At 36.4% G+C, this 16,841-nt stretch overlaps 1 protein-coding gene and 1 pseudogene across 2 annotated transcripts; one reads left to right on the forward strand and one right to left on the reverse strand.

Annotated features, from left to right (window-relative positions):
• Window positions 1–9,648: 9,648 nt before the first annotated feature.
• Window positions 9,649–10,185, forward strand: LOC149034161 (uncharacterized; annotated as a pseudogene).
• Window positions 10,186–10,791: 606 nt separating this feature from the next.
• LOC149034162 (uncharacterized) lies at window positions 10,792–16,565 on the reverse strand. 2 transcript variants are annotated; one of them, XM_089193120.1, is made up of 6 exons: window positions 16,450–16,565; window positions 15,373–15,428; window positions 14,122–14,375; window positions 13,461–13,605; window positions 12,460–12,584; window positions 10,792–11,834 (listed from the first exon to the last, which is right to left on the reverse strand). In XM_089193120.1, exons 1-6 carry the CDS (start codon window positions 16,491–16,493, stop codon window positions 11,628–11,630), a joined length of 831 nt encoding a protein of 276 aa, XP_089049246.1. In that variant the 5' UTR covers window positions 16,494–16,565; the 3' UTR covers window positions 10,792–11,627. The 2 variants fall into 2 exon arrangements, with proteins under 2 accessions (XP_089049246.1, XP_089049247.1); XM_089193121.1 differs by lacking the exon at window positions 16,450–16,565 and adding an exon at window positions 15,571–15,761.
• Window positions 16,566–16,841: the final 276 nt, after the last annotated feature.

Genomic DNA, 16,841 nt, shown 5'->3' on the forward strand with positions numbered 1-16,841 from the left:
TCTTAACTGACGAGTTACGAGTTACGATGAAAGAGTTAACGCTGGAAATAACTCAGTCGCCCGGTATTAAGCAGTCAATATTACGAACTTTTTTCTTTGCCGGCACAATGTTTCCAAGAATTTTGTTCGTAAACTTCGCACCTTACCGTTTCGAATGTAGTTATAGTTTTATGTTACAATCCTCTGACTGGCTCGATCACGACACCATTTAAATCCGATGGTTTGAACCTTCCCTGGCATCCATACCATACGCAACTAAATTTCTACTTCGCTCTTCCTTTCCGTTGATTCTGTAATTTGACTCCAGTTCATATAGGACTAAAATAACTGTTCAAAGGCTAGGCTTAGACAAACTTGGTTAATAATTAAAAAATTGCCGTATTCTTGTACACGCTTGATTAAAAAAAAAAAGCACTGCGAGCTTCTACTAATCACTGCAGAAAACGTTGATCTTGTATGCACAGTCTTCAAGTGTATCACCGTTCACGCTGTAACATAACTTGAGGACATTTAGATGCGTTGTAGTGGAAGAGCATCCTTTCTCTCGGGCTTTCATGCAAGCAGCTTAAAAAACTGTACACGGCTTGTACTTGATACCATTTGTTAACGAACGGAGATAAAGTAATGATAATTAAGAAAACACTGGAACAAAGGGGGCTCCAGCTCATAGGCAGGTATATTTTCAATGAACCTCATTTTTTTTAGTGGGTGATAAAACTACTTCTATGCTTTTCAGTCACTCCCGTTCTTACATTTAGTGTTTTTGGATTTCTCCGCTTGCAGAAATATTTCAATTTGGACATTGCCTTTGCTCGTAACTGAACTTGAATTTGCTAATGCTTTCCCTTTTTCTCTTCCATTTGGTATTATGGACAAGGATCGGCCATTTCCTTTCCTCTCGGTCTAGATGGGAAAATCTTGACCTTTCTTTTAAGACGCGGCTATAAAATAGAGAAACAAATCAGTCTCTGGTTTGCCAGTCGGAAGTTTTAAAACGAGCTTCTTCCTTTTTTATAAACAATTTCCGGTTATTTTCTTGTTTTTCTTAAAGGCAACAAAGGCGCTTTAGGAAGGGCTAAAAATAAGTACATCAAGAAAAGAAATAAAAGAAAATCAAACAATGCACAAAGCCAGTCGCCTTTGAAAATACACCACTTATTCAAGTGATGAATATATCTAGAATAGATTGTTTGTCAGATTGTACCTTCAATATACCACCAAGCTCACCTAACTTTTTCAACTGTTTTTTTCAGTTTGCAGCTTGGTCGAAGTTTGGTTGATTTGTTCCGTGAAACACTTTTTTTGAGCAGCGCAAAGACGTATTAATTCTCCAATGCAATCGGAACCAAAAGCTCCGTTGATTAATAAGTTTTGAGGTACAGTCCTGTCGTACTTGAAACCTCTTTTGTACATTCTTGAACTTCTTTTTTCTCACTCAAAGCTCATAATTACGAGGGATCCTTTCAGAAGAAGAGAAATCACATAAAATTTACGATTTTTATGGTATATAATTATACAACAAAAATTGCATTACATTATTCTTTAACAAATGTCTCTAGTATTTGACCGTATAACAGCTTCTTTTCTTTTGTTTTATTCTCCGGTGTAATGTTGGTTATCTTTGTCTATGGATTTTATCATGAAGTCCACGCTTTTTAGAAGTAAAAGTTTGACATTTTTTCTATTGCATCATGCATAGTGATCTTCTACAATAGCCTTTTGTGTAATGTGAACTATGAGTTAAAAGAACGGTGATACACTCGCCTTGCAGAGAGTAGCTCAATGGGACAACCGTCCTAGTATTTTCTTACTTATTTTGTCATTTTAAACTTTTTTTATTAAGTAACAATTTCTTACTCTTGGTGATTTATTTTAGTTTCTTGTTTGCTCTTCATTTAGTCTCCAGTGTGGTCTATCTCTAAGATGAGTTTCAAACTCACAAGTGTTGTTTTGCTTTTGTCTTTGGCATTTCTTTTGGCTCCTGCCAAACACTTTAAAAAAGACAAAAGCAAGATACAAGGTAAAAAAAAATTCTAAAACCTCTGATTTGAATTTGACTTACTTAATTCTGTTAACCAGTTTAAATCTGGCCTTTAACCCTTAGAATTTTTAAAACGAAAAGATGTGCTCCTATTTTCTCCGCTCTGACACTAGAAAAGTCAACTTTGGAAGCTCTTTACGGTGGCCAATTTACATTGTTAAATCACGTGATAAAACTATGTTATTTTGCAATACCCTCTACCAAGGCAGCCCTAAGGTTTCTTGTAGATACAGAAACTTTACTTTGCGAGTGGAAAAACTGGGACAACTTCCATGCCAAAGATGATTTTAGAAACTGGTGCAACTGTCCCTTTGTTGCTTGCACGGGATCACAGGAATGCACTCCAGTGAGCGGATTCTTCTACAGATTTTTGCTCACAAATGTGAATGTAGAAGATATGGACAGAAGTGATTCTGCCTGTAAATATCTTGATTAAAAGGATTAAATCGAACTAATAATCAGAAAAATCCAGTGTGCAACTATGAAAAGAGGGAAATAAAATGGCGTTGCATTTCAGTCTTGAAATATTATTTTCTTACATTTATAGTACTCGTAATGCCATCCAAAATTAAATTTTTTTTCGTCATTTTATCTATATTATATTGCGAAAAAAATGGGAAGTGAGAAGTGAAAAATCGTCTAAGTGAGATTTTAATAGTTAATGACAACATGCATGGGACAAACAGCGGCAAGTCACCCTAAATTTGCTGTTACTCCTACTTTCATATTTTGTAGCCAAATGTGTCCTAATGGTTATAGTGTAATTTTTTGTGAAAATATATTTCAGTTTTCGAGAAATGATTCTTTTCGTTCGACCGCTGACAAATGCAACTTTTCACCGTGAATATTACCCGACTTGTGTGACCTCATGTAACGAATTTACCTGAGCTCCAGGATTTCTGTCCACACAATACTTTGTTTTATCATCTAAACTTAATCCCCTGTCATTATTGAAGCTGGTAAAGAAATATTAATTTTTTTGCTAAATATTTTTCTCCGAGATCCTCTTTCTTTGTCGAAAAGTAGCAGAGAGCTTTTTAAAAGACAAAAAGATGGCTATAAAGTTACTGTAAAAATTTCCTTGTGAATTTGTGTTGTTCTGTCTTGAGACGAACTCAAAGTCCGGCAAAATTTACTTGCAAGCGACTACGAAATATACATGGTATGCCTACTTGTCGCCACCGTTTACGAGCATAAATCATTACAATTTTTAAAAAAATCTAACATAATACTCTTGTTTATTTATGATTTTATTAGCTGTTTCGATGATCACGTAATGCTATACGACATTCTAGCCAGATTTGAGTTCCGGTTTATATATCTTCTCCATCTTATTATATTAGTTGCATGACAAGCGTGACACATATCAAGTCGTTCCAAAACGAAATTAATTTCATACCGCGTTTATATTCAAGATAATTTAGCCTGTAAAAGCAAGTATTTATGCCCTTTTCTGTCTTTTTCTATACTTCCCTCGCTCCTAAAGAGGATTCATATAGATTTGACTGTCGTGGTGCGTTTATACCTTTTAGGCTCTCACGCTTTGATTGTCACTGAACGATAATAACGATGATAACGATGGTGACGATGGTGACGATGGTGACGATGGTGACGATGGTGACGATGGTGACGATAGTGACGATGGTGACGATGGTGACGATGTTGACGATGGTGACGACGGTGATGATAATAATACTCAGAAACCAGGAGACTTCATACCCAAACCAGGAGACTTCTCGAGTGAGAACTAAAGACCTATCATTAGTCTTCACAACATCTATGAATGGTTCACATCGTGCATGCAGATCCCACGTGACATCCACCTTAACACAAATGACGTGACAAAAGGGGAACGGAGGGGGGCGAAGACCAGATTTAATGCAACCACAGACATCCTCATCATTGACAAGATGGTGACCCAACTTTATAATAAGAGTTGTTTCACATGGCTGAGTGTGTGGGTGAATGCTACAATCCACTGCATTGCTGGTGTTTTGGAGTTATGTGAACAGCTTACCCCTATTGAAGTCCACTTGGCCTTCAAGACTGGAACATCAACTTAGAATGATGTAACACGCAGATTATTTAGTAAATCCTCAGAAAGTTTGGCACATGTACTGGAAGGTTTTTCACGCCTAACACAGACAGAGTACTTGGAAAGACAACGCTGCAATGACGGTTCTAATGAGAGCTCATGAGACCAGTGTGACTTGTAAATATCAAGGTGAAGAACATTAATTTAAGTAACCATCCCAAGGAGTTGTTTATTCTAATTTCACTCAGGGCATTGTGGAAAAAGTGAGTTTTTCTTCTGTCAATGTCTGTTGTGTTATTTTTCCTCTTGGGTAACGCTGTGTGTATAAATGAATGATAACTTTTAAGTTTAGTCAAGGTGTGTGCGAACATCGGCTTATTACACTTTTGACTTCTCAGGAGGGTGATTACTCAGCAGTCTGACATTGATAAGAAACACACAAATGAACATTTGCGCACGCGGATTCATCTGGAGTAATTACTGCAACTGCTATTACCTTAATTAAAAATAGCTTTGAATTAAAAGCTTTGAATGCTTTGCTGCTTTTCTTAGCTACAACCTTGGAAAAAATTGACATTTTTCAGGCGATTTATTGAAGTCCCTTTCTCGAACAATTTTCTATTGAGTGTCGAAAGTAATCCGTAGTTGTTCAAGGTTTGCTTTCGCTCTGTGATTGGTCCAGAAACCTTGCGCCACTCTCTCAACCAACAGATGCAAAACTAAAATCATTACGATTTGGTCCTTCCGTTGTGATTCCCGGTTTTCAGTTAGTTGTGATTTTAATTACGGCACTCAATCGAAGATTGCTCTAAGTCACCTTCGAGTTTGAAAGACAAGCCCTAAAGCACTTAGTTATTTTGTCGTTGGAAGAAAAGACATTTCAGTTGGAGAAATCAATTATTTTCAAAGGACCCTGGGGAAAATATATAAATAGAACAATAAAAAGAATAAATTGATTATAAAAAAATTGAAAGCTTTTGAATGAGAACGATTCTATGTGTATTAATTATTAGATAAAAAAGGTAAAGGAACTGGCGAATGAAGTAGAGAGAGGTGATAAGACAGAATATGCCATTAGTTACCTTGGCTTTGACAGGATTTCCTAGCAGGGCAAATGAAGCCGTCTGACCAGATGTTTCATCAAAGCAACTTTTATGATCACAGACGACCTTCCTTCTCCCTTAAATCAGCAAGAGAATACAGCTCAACAGATATCTTCTGCAGCGGTTATCTAAAAAATTCCATAGCCTTTTCCCTGGACTTTGAGACATTTGGCACGCTGACTAAGATGGTAGTAAAAAGTCTAAAGTATCATCCCACGAAAGATTAATGATCGCACCAATGATTATCTTTGAAAAACGAATTATAGTAAGCATTAGGCTGATCATAATAAACCCAATTTAAAAATAATGTTTTACAAAGTTTATAGGAATGATGGTAAGAATAATTTGAGCAAGTAGCCAACATTCTCCTTCGCCATTTGGCCTGTCAAAGTAAAACGTATTAAGGATGAAGAGTGCTTGAGGGTCCGGATAGCTGAGGTCCCAATTTTCAACCAAAGTTGTTTTTCCAGTTTGGTCGTATCCCAGGTAATAGTTGTTGTAGAAACAATTTCTGAACATTGTATAGCTCCAGAAGTACAGAGGCTCAAAGACACTTACGTCCGAAATAATTCCTGACACCGGCACTTCCTAAATATAAACAACTTTGATTTAGAAATAATGTAACAATGTATCAGATAAATAAATAAAGGGGGTATGTTTCTAAATAGACTTTGGTGCTGCGTTGGTGGAAGAGTATAACAGGGTAGCTTAGGATAGTTTCTCTAATAGGCTTTATTACACTAAAATTACGGGAAGACGTTAGCCTTCTGAATCATACATCCTAGAGAAGTTAACTTAAATAAAGTAATCATTTTATTATTAGCAAATGACGAAATAATCAAACTGTGAAGAAAACAAAGAAATACTGGATTTAATCAGTTAGTGGGTGGTAACAATGAACGATTATAAACAAAAGAAAGAAAGGAAGAATAACGAACGGATGAATGGGTGAAAAATAGCGTTTCTTACATTGGTTTTAACTTGGTTTCCTTCGCCAGTTCCAGTCAATATATAATTCTTCGGTGCGTTAGTGTCTTCAAACATTAAGGCTACATAAAACGTTTTCTGTCTTGTTCAATCAATAGCTTCAGTTCAAGTTCAGCAAGCAACCAGAATGCAGAGGACAGACTGCCTTGTGCGACGTTCTAAAAGACTACAACCTTTATCACATTTTTACTGTCGATCGAAACGCTTGACAGCTGAAGAGAACACCTCGGTATTTTTACTTTCATTATCTCTTCCTCTTTCCATATGAATGCTCGGAGTCTCTTTTTATCATCAAGGTTATCGTTATTTTGAAGTTCCTGGTAGTCTTCCGGACCCATTTTGTCATAGCACTATAGAAATTTGACTTGTATTGGCGTTACCTTGCCTTGTAACACATTGGAAAAGACGGTCAGAAAAAGACGACAAAATCCCTGAACATCTCCGTCTTTTTGATCGGAAATAAGTCTCTTTGTTTTGTTGTACGTAACGTTGACGTAAAGATGGATGTCCTCACCGTCCTCATCTATCTTTTGTTCATAAAGATAGATGAGGACAGTTAGGACTTGTGGTTTGTTGACTTCTTTTTCCCTTAGACATAAGATAGCAAATGTGTTAGAAATTCGTTTTATTTTTGGAGAGAAACTACCACTTCCAAATAATCGTGTCATAAATTATGTAATTATGACGTCACAAAGTGAGCGATGTTCTTCTGAGATTTACAAATAAAGAAAACAGATTTCTTGACCATCGTGATACTACGTCGTTGCAATAGTTGTAACATTACATGTACAGTCCTGTCGTACTTAAAACTTTTTTTGTATATTCTTGAATTTCTTTTTTCTCACTCAAAGCTCATAATTATAAGGTATCCTTTTATCCTTTCCTTTAAGCAGAAGAGAAATCACGTAAACTTTCCGATTTTTAAGGTACATAATTAAACAAAAAAATTGCATTACATTTTTCTTTAACAAATGTCCCTAATATTTGACGTATAACCGCTTCTTTTCTTTCGTTTTATTATCGGGTGTGGTGTTGGTTATCTTTGTCTGTGGATTTCATCATGAGGTCCACGCTTTTTAGAAATGAAAGTTGGACGTTTTTTCTATTGCATCATACAAGAAGAACTTCTACAAAAGCTTTTTGTGTAATGTGAACTATGAGTTAAAAGAACGGTGATACACACCCCTATATTAGGCGTATATTTTCACTCATTTTGTCATTTTAAACTTTATTATTAAGTAACAATTTCTTACTCCTGGTGATTCATTTTAGTTTCTTGTTTGCTCCTCTTTTAGTCTCCAGTGTGTTCTATCTCTAAGATGAGTTTCAAATTCACAAGTAGAGAAATCACACAAAATTTGCTATTTTTGTGGTATTTAGTATAATGTAAAAAATTATATTACATTTTTCTTTAACAAATGTTTCTAATATTTGACTGTATAACAGTTTCTCTTCTTTCGTTTTGTTCTCCTGTGTGCCGCTGGTTATCTTTGTGTATGGATTTCATCATGAACTCCACGCTTTTTCAAGTGAAAGTTTGACTTTTTTCTATTGCATCATGCGAGAAGAAGTTCTACAAAAGCCTTTTGTGTAATGTGAACTATGAGTTAAAAGAACAGTGATACACTCGCCTTGCAAAGAGTTTGCCCAATGGGACAACCGTGCTCGTATATTTTTATTTAGTTTTTCATTTAATCTTTGTTGTTAAGTAACAATTTCTTACTCTCGTTGATTTTTTTAGTTTCTTGTTTGCTTTTCTTTCAGTTTCCAGTGTGTTCTATTTCTAAGATGAGTTTCGAACTCACAAGTGTTGTTTTGCTTTTGTCTTTGGCATTTCTTTTGGCTTCTGCCAAACACTTCAAGAAAGACAAAAGCGAGATACAAGATAAAGTATTCTAAAACCTCTGATTTCGATTTGAGTTACTTAATTATGTTAACCAGTTTTAATCTGGCCTTAAAGCCTTAGAATTTTCTGAAAACGAAAGGACGTGCTCCTATTTTCTCCGCTCTGACGAGGGGCTAACACTCGAAACGTCAACTTTGGAAGCTCTTTATGGTGGCCAATTTACATTGTAAAATCACTTGATAAAACCATGTTATTTGGCAATACTCTCTGCCAATGAAGCCCCAACGTTTCTGTAGTAACCTACTCCCTTCATTGTTTATTGGTTCTATCTTTTTCTTTTTTTGGCGACGTGTCATACATTGCACATTTGTACGTCCAGAGTTTGAAGAAAATAGTTTATGCTTGTGCAAACTACGATATGCTTTGCCAACTATCGTTAACAAGAACTTTATTCATCATTTCAATTTCTTGTAGATACAGAAACTTTATCAAAAATATATGACAGAGTCAAGTACAGGGGCGAGTGGAATAACTGTGAAAACTTCCCTACCAAAGTAGGGTGTAACTGTCCCTTTGTTGCTTGCAAGGGATCACGGGAATGTTCCACAATGAGCGGATTCTTCTGCAGATTTTTGCACAAAAATGTGAATTTAGAAGATATGGACAGAAGTGATTGTGCCTTTAAACATCTTGGTGAAAAGGATTAAGTCGAATTTATTGTCAGAAAAATTCAGTGTGCAAGTATGAAAAGAGGGAAATAAAATGGCGTTGCATTTCGGTCTTGAAATATTATTTCCTTACATTTATCTAAAACTAGTGGTATTCGTGATGCCATCCAGAATTAAAACTCTTCTCGTCATTTGTTCTAAAATAAAGTGCAAGAAATAATCGGAATTGAGAAGTGAAAAATCGTCCCAGTGAGATTTAAAAATGTCTACATTTGAAATGATTAAAAAAAGTAATGATAAAAAATGCCTTCCATTGTTGCGGTAAATTCATAACTATCTTATAACAATAGAGCGCAAATGTCGCAGGTGCACTAGCATAGTAACCCTCCAGAGATGCTGAGGAAAAGCTCCAAAAGATCTTTAGCGACTGGCAATGTTTCTGAGAATTATGCTAACATATTACACTGGTTATAACACCGGTAAACCCAGTAGAAAGCGCTCGATCACCTATGCATATCTTTGAAATCTCTTCCCGAAAGAGAAAAATCCCTTTTGACTTGCTAATCTTTTCGGTACAAGAGAAGCAGAAGAAGCAGAGATGAAAGAAAAACATCCAACAGCCCCACAACCAGCAAGGGATGCAAAGAGCATCCCTCAAAAACGACACACGCACACAATAATTACCAAGAAACACGCTTGGAGGAATCTTCGGAGGCTTCTTCAATTCCATATGGAAATCATTTGGGATAGTCAAACGACAGGGGCTAAATTCCTTTCAAAAATACGTAGTCTCTAAAATCACTTGGTTAAAAAAAAAGATAGAGAAAAGAACAGAAGAGAAAGGAAAAGAAAACGCCGTGAAACTGGATGAACGTTTGGAAGTACATTTTCTCCTTGTTTCAACTACATGACCGCTACTAGCCAGTTTGCCTTATCGGTGATTACATATCCTATGTGGAATACATATCCTATGTGCATTGGCCGCTCATAAGTTACACAACATCGACAGAGAGACTAGAAAGGTCATCAGCGAGAAAGGAGGAAGACACCCACTTAGCTACAAGCCCATTCTGTACTTAGCAAGAGAAACGGGAGGACGTGGTCTACTTTCCGTTCAGGAAGAGTGCAAACTTATCAAGAGTAGGTCTGCCATCTAGCTGTACAGCAATGCGGACCCAATGATAAGAACAGTCCGACAATTTGAAGAACGAGCTGTAGACAAAAGGTTTTCCTCGCTTATTAGTGGTGCGGACAAGTTTGGAAATTTCGGATAACTTCAAACTTAGCTCCCGTGAACCATCGTGCTGTCCTACGCAAGAGCCTGAGACAAGGATCGAGGGACAGCAGATAAAGAACCATCTAAGTAAGTGGATGAGTGCTCCAATCTACTGCACTGCTGGTGTTATAGAGTTATATGAACAGCTTATCCCTATTAAGTCTTCTAGGCGTTCAGGACTGGAGCATCAACTCAGAAAGATATAACATGCAGATTGTGTAGCAAATGTACTGGCAGGTTTTTTGAGCTTAACACAGAAAAGTACGTGGAAAGACAACGTTTCAATGAACATTAAAAACATTAATTTAAGTTACCATCCCGAGGAGTTGTTTATTCTATTCTCAGTTAGGACATTGTGTAAAAAGTGAGTTTTTCTTCAATGTCTGTCGTATTATTTTTCCCTTAGATAGCGTTGTGTGTATAAATGAATGCTAACTTTTGTGCTCTGTCGACGCATAATTAAATTCAAAAACATTTTTTTTTTCATTCAATGACGGAGGCCACAGTTTTCCAAGTCACCTTATCAATGTTTGGCTTCATATTCACCATAAGTTTAGTTGTGTTTAGTCTGTCAACGTGTGTGCGGACATCGGCTTTTTACACTTTTGACTACTAAGGAGAGTGACCACTTAGCAGTCCGACATTAATAAGAATCACATAAATGAATATTTGCGCATATATCACCTCCTGAATATAAGAGCATTTGTGTTCGGGAAGAAAAGTGACCTTATCTCAGATTTTAATCCGTCGAACTATATTTTCGCTTCTACTCCTTGAATAGAATAGGAATTGTAGTTTTAGTCATTTAACCTATGATACAGAAATGGACAAAAACTGAACATCTTAAAATATTTAATGGCTTAATTAGAGACTTCAAAGGTTATTACAGCTCTTATACACCTGTTAAGATTTTATCGACTAAAATGCAGAAATTTGAAAAAAAATGATAATAAGCTGTCAGGTCAGGGCTCGAACAATTTTAAGAGTTAAAAGCTATCTACTGATATTGGCTTCATTCACTGGAGAAATCATTTTTTCAATGATCAACAAATTGAATATATCATCTGTTCTTCCTTGCTGCAACAAGATGACGAGGTAAAATTAATTGTAACATCAAGAAGTCATTGTCAAATTCCATTCTTCTCAATGCATAAAAACTGTTTTACTTGAGCCTCTCACTGCTGTTATTTAAAGGAGATTACATGTAGCTAATGTACTAAATACCATTTGAAAAACTTACGAAAAGTAAATATTTTTCCGATTCTTTGAGGGTTTTCTAATTCTATGAAGATTAAAATATACTCGTATTTCTAAAAAAGCAAAGTATTGAGGCAGCTAACTTGCACGCCAACCTCATCAGCAAGGGATATTGGTATTATCATACTGATAACCATCCCGGACTGATTATCCGTTCTAAGTTGCTTTACATACGATGGCGTACGACAAACATCCAAAAATTATCGATAAATTATTTCTGCAATGCAAGAAATGACTTGAAAAGCCTCGGATTATTGGAGTTTAATGCGTTGATTACTGTTGAAAAAGCATACGAAAATTCAATGCTTTTCCAACTCTTTCTATCTTTATTTGTGTTCTGAATTAAAAAAAAATTGCTCGTATTTCTTAAAAGCAAAGTATCAACAAGGAAAAGTCAATGAAACTTTTGCCATCTTAAGTGGACTTTTTAGGTTTGTTAGCAATAAAAAGAGCTTGAGGATTCGGATACGCGAGGTTCCAATTTTCAACCAAAGTCAGAGTTCCAGAAGCATCACATCCCAGGTAGTAGTCACTGTTACGTTGTTTGAACATCGTGTAGCTCCAGAAGTATTCAGGTTCAAAGATGGAATCATCTGGGGTCTTCACTGGAGGTGCTATTACCTTAATCAAAAATAGCTTTGAATTAACAATAATGTTTTTTTTTTCCTCATGGCTAAATAACGCTATTTTCCCTTGCTACTTTTCCTAGCTACAACCTTAGACACAATTGACATTTTTCAGGTAATTTATAGTAGTCCCTTTATTGAACAATTTTTTATTGAGTGTCGAAACTAATCCGGAATTGCTCAAGTTTTGCTTCAGCTCTGTGATTGGTCCAGAAAACTCGCGCCACTCTCTCAACCAACAGATGCAAAACTAAAACCAATCATGATTTGGTCCCTTCCGTTGCGATTCCCGGCTTTCAGCTAGTCTTGGTTTTAGCTACAGCACTCAATCAAAGAGTGGTTTAAGTCACTTTCGAGTTAGAGAGACAAGCTTTCCCTAGAGCACGTATTAATTTTGGCGTTGGAGGAAAATACTTTTTAGTTGGAGAAATCAATTATTTAAAAAGGACCCTGGGAAAAATATATGGATGAAACAATAAAAAGAATAAATTGATTATGACAAATTTGAAAGCAATTGAATGAGAACGATTCTATGTGTATTAATTACTAGATAAAAAAGATAAAGGAACTGGCAAATGAAGTAGAGAGAGGTCAGTAAGACAGAATATGCCATTAGTTACATTGGCTGTGACAGCATTTCCTTTTCCATGTGCAGTCAGTGCTAGCTTTGTGCTTGCTCCATCTTTGAAAAAAAGGGAAAATGCTGGCGTCTGACCATCTGTTTCATCAATGGTCTCCATAAGGGCTTAAAAGGGACATAAAGTAGCTTTAGTGTTAGATGATATTTCAATTCCTATGATAAGGGTCCAGGGGGCCGGTCATCTTAAACGAGTTCCTAAATCAACCAGCTGAAGTCACACCGGTTACTTAACTCACAAACGTTTTAGCAATTTTTAGTAATTTTATCAACGCTCCCAGGGCGCTGCGAAATCATTAATGTTTAGGAGATTCTAATCAAATTGCTAAAATTACTTAATTAGTAGACTGTTAGCTTAGGTACAAAATTTGGGGAATTTCTCATCCACTTTAAATTTTGGACTGTTGGATGGGACGCGTCATTTGGCATTTATGAGAAATAACAAAAATATGCTCCTTACTTTGATCATTGTTAGTATGCTAAAGTAATTTCATCTCGCCGCTTTCTTATGGAAAACGCCTCTTGTTTCAATCTGCTATGAACAGTAAGGTCAGTTAATGAGAGTTGTTTCTACGTGAAGGGTAACCGTTTCACTCCCAAGATCTCACTAGCAATTCTCTTCATTACCTGATATACAATTCTTGCGATGTAAACTAGCAGAATTTGGCATTGGATCGACTAATAACCCCTAATGTGATATTTTACGTTATTCTCATTACTTCGATGCTTGATATTGTATTGATATTGTAAGGAGAAATTCTGTCTCGGTCACTCAAGGGAGGCAAAGGGTTAATATCAGCTGCACAGTAGTCGTGTCAATGAGACGGAGATGGAAGACGGTCATGATGAGATGAGGGGGAATGGACAGGAATTGTCAAAAAAACATACACTGACATTGCGAAGCTTTCAGTTATTCAGGGAAATTTGGGTAGAAACTGCAAACAGCCCACATTATTTTTCAAATTCACAGAATGATGTACGTACTGTCATCACCGGAGATAAAAGTTCCATCGCATTTCACAATGTTAGTGCTTGGATTCCTCATCATAACACCATCATTCTTTTTGCTGACGGGGCTCCACAGTCGATAAATGGTGTTTGGATGGATGGGATGAGGCTTGGAAGGTGGCTGAAAAAAATCACACAAAAATTGATGTGTGAAATTTGTAGATACCACTAACACTCTTTTTATTTGAGGCGAATTAGCGTTTGGCGTTTCTGGTACTTATTTCTTGGTATCTTGAACCTCTCATTCGTTCATTTGCGATCTTATCGCAAGTGAAAAAAAAGAAAATGTATATATAAATAAATAAATAAAAAACATGAGTGTGCAGCACTTAACGATAGAAGATGTTAGTTTTACTTCGAAGCCAAAGAGCAAGAAGAACAAGAATCGGATTCCTTTTCTGTGTGCTTTTATCTTTTCGTTCATTCTTTATCAAGCGTTCGTACTTTGATACGCAACACTCGCTGCTTCCACAGATCGTTGTTACACTACAACTTTGCCAACATTTAAATTTGTTCGGGCGTTGCCGATTACTCGCATTGAGGTATTACTTGTGTAACACACGTGCATGCGAGACTTATCATTAATCAAAAATAAGCCACTTTAAGCTCGTTACTTAATAGAAAGTGCCTTTTTAACCTGTCGTAGAATTAGAGCTCGAAGTTTCATGCCATCTTTAAGCGGTTCGTTGCCCTGGAGGTCCCTATAGTGACCAGATTTTTCATCGTAAAGCTGGAACTTGACATCACTTGGCTCCACCTCACGCGGTAACACATCGGAGAAGGCCTGGAGAAAAAGAATGGCAAAACCCTGGACAACTTCTCCTTTTGGACAGGGAATGACTCGCTTCGTAACCTCGTAGGTCACATGGATATTAATCTGATCGGCCATCTCTAGAATTTGGAAAATTGAGAAGAATATATCAGTGCATCATGACGGTAATTATGTTACATGGTGTCGTCATTTGTCATGTATTAGATCAAATATTGTACTTTTACAGGGTTAAACTGCAAGGTTCCTATGGTCATCACAAGTGATGTTGTTTTTCATGTTTTTTTCTTTCAGGGAATGGTCCAGTAATTGAAACTGTTTCGATGCAAATACGAGTTTTAAGCTGTACCTGGATTTTTGTCCATAAAGACTATTTCATCTCCAACCCTTTTCTTATAGCGATAATAAACTAAAATTTTTGTTGTATTTTATTATAAACTGACCTCGTAGGAATACTATGCCTCTCATTTCAGTAAAGAAATTACTTATTCAGATAAATGCATTTAGCTCTTTCTTAATGAACCCTGCCGACATTAGTATAGATGGTTCCAAATGATTCTAAACTGTTAACGTGTTGCGTGACATGGTTTCTAAATCTTTATCTGCTGAGAACTAAATATTGTCCAGACTTTCTGCAATTATTTCCTTATAGTGACTCTGTTAGCTAAAAACGTGATGTTATATCAAATCCTATGCCATGCCAGCTTGTCTAGTGTAGGCAATTTACCTCACAACCCGTCTGTTTGATACTGTGATATTGAAATTGTGTGAGGAAATAAGTTTATGGTGAAGCTGGCGGCTACAACGGAAACTGAATGCTTGTTGACCCTATGTTAGAAACGGAAATATCCATCACCAGACGAGGATTTTTCGAGAAAAGGTAAACATATGTCTACGAGGGCGGAACGGAGACACATAATTGTGTGTTAATTCAGTCTACTCAAAATCTGACCGTCTAAATTTTTGCCTTTTCCTTTTGAGTTTTACGCTCTAGCTCTATCAAAAAAAGCAAAGTTTTCTTTGGCTTTAACCTCAAAAGCAATTCTCTGAATTGTAAAGGATTCCTAATGTTGTGGAAAACTGCTCCTTAAAGATTAACTAAAGGCAATGCCTGCTCACCTTCGCTTTGCCCAATTCTAAGCTCTTGCAAATACACCTCTGCTGGAAGACAAAAACTGTTTATGGAAGGAATCAAAGACACAAGTATTTATAACAGTAAGTACTTCCACATGTTCTGACACAGCAGTGAAGTTGTCATCGCTTGCATCGCTCTCACAAAAAGCATCTTAACTCTGCTAATAACAGGAATAAACAAACCTATGATAATAATGTCTAAAATAGGAAAATTCCAGTCAACTTTGAATTGATATTTCGTGCCTGTTGGATTGCTTTTGCTTTTGCCAAACGTAACTTAGGGTCACGTTTGAAGTAAAAGAATTATTGCATGGGCTTCAGTCCTTTTAAGTATATTATTCTTTCGAATTAAGAGGTTATTCTATTCAACACGCGTAAAGAAAGGGAAAAAAACGCACACGAACTTATTCTTGTTAAGTCCTGTTCGAGACTTAAATCCATTGGGCAAATTTCCACCATTCGATTCTCTTTGTAGATTAAACGTTTTGTTCTAACAAATTACTTTTTATGTTTCCTGCCATTTTCTAGAATGGTTAGCGCAATGGACTAATGCCAAAACTAAGATGAGCCTCAGTATTAGCTTGGATAGGAACAAACAACGCACGCGAACTTATTCTAGTTAAGTCCTGTACGAGACTTTAATCCTTTGGGCAAATTTCCACCATTTAATTCTCTCTGTAAATTAAATGTTTTGTTCTAAAAAAAAGCTTTTTACGTTTCCTGCCATTTTCTAGAATGGTTTGCGCAATGGACTAATGCCAAAACCAAACTAAGGCCCGGTATTAGCTTGGATTGTCTTGATATGAGCCATAGCGCATGTATATATGCACGTTATTTGGGAATATATGCATTTTTTTCACAATGAATTTGAAAGAGTGTTGGTAGGTTATAAAAAGAAAAGAAAGAAAAATAATTGATAATTCTTAACAGAAAGCTGTTGATGCAATGAATTGCATACAATCATTTAAATCCTGCACAGAACAGGAAAAATATATAGGGCACAGTCGGATATATTATATGACGGAAATTTAAAAAATTGCAATACAACTTGCACATAATTACCATAATCTCAGCTTGAAAACTTCGCTAAATAGAGAATAATACATGCGTGCCTGAAGATATGGAAATCCTCTTCTCGTATTCAACTCGACATCTTACTCGTTCGCTGCGCTCACTCGTTTTCTTTGTCTTCTACGAAATTTTTAGCGTCACTGTCTATAGGCTATAAGAATTTTTCAGTATTTTAGAGACCGGTCATTAGTTACGTAGAGGAACGGGGAAGAGAGGGGGGGGGGATATTTTGGCAAGATCAAGATTTCTGTAAATAGCAAGTGACTCCCCTTCTCTTCTTTATTCAATATCCCTCCCCCGTCACCTGATATCTCTTCTTACATGCTTGGTAACTTTTATAATTCATTTCACATACAAACATAAGATGATTTTGCATAACAACG

This window comes from Pocillopora damicornis, chromosome 14, assembly GCF_964200805.1.
Source record: "Pocillopora damicornis chromosome 14, jaPocDami1.2, whole genome shotgun sequence".
NCBI classification, from domain to species: Eukaryota; Metazoa; Cnidaria; class Anthozoa; order Scleractinia; family Pocilloporidae; genus Pocillopora; species Pocillopora damicornis.

Bases quoted from the DNA above. Each gene is read 5' to 3' on its own strand.
- LOC149034162 (XM_089193120.1), bottom strand. From the start codon at position 16,493: ATGTATTATTCTCTATTTAGCGAAGTTTTCAAGCTGAGATTATG. The intron at 15,429-16,449 runs GTAATTATGTGC...TTCCATAAACAG, and splicing joins GTTTTCAAGCTGAGATTATG to TTTTTGTCTTCCAGCAGAGG. The intron at 14,376-15,372 runs GTGAGCAGGCAT...TCCAAATTCTAG, and splicing joins TAGAATTGGGCAAAGCGAAG to AGATGGCCGATCAGATTAAT.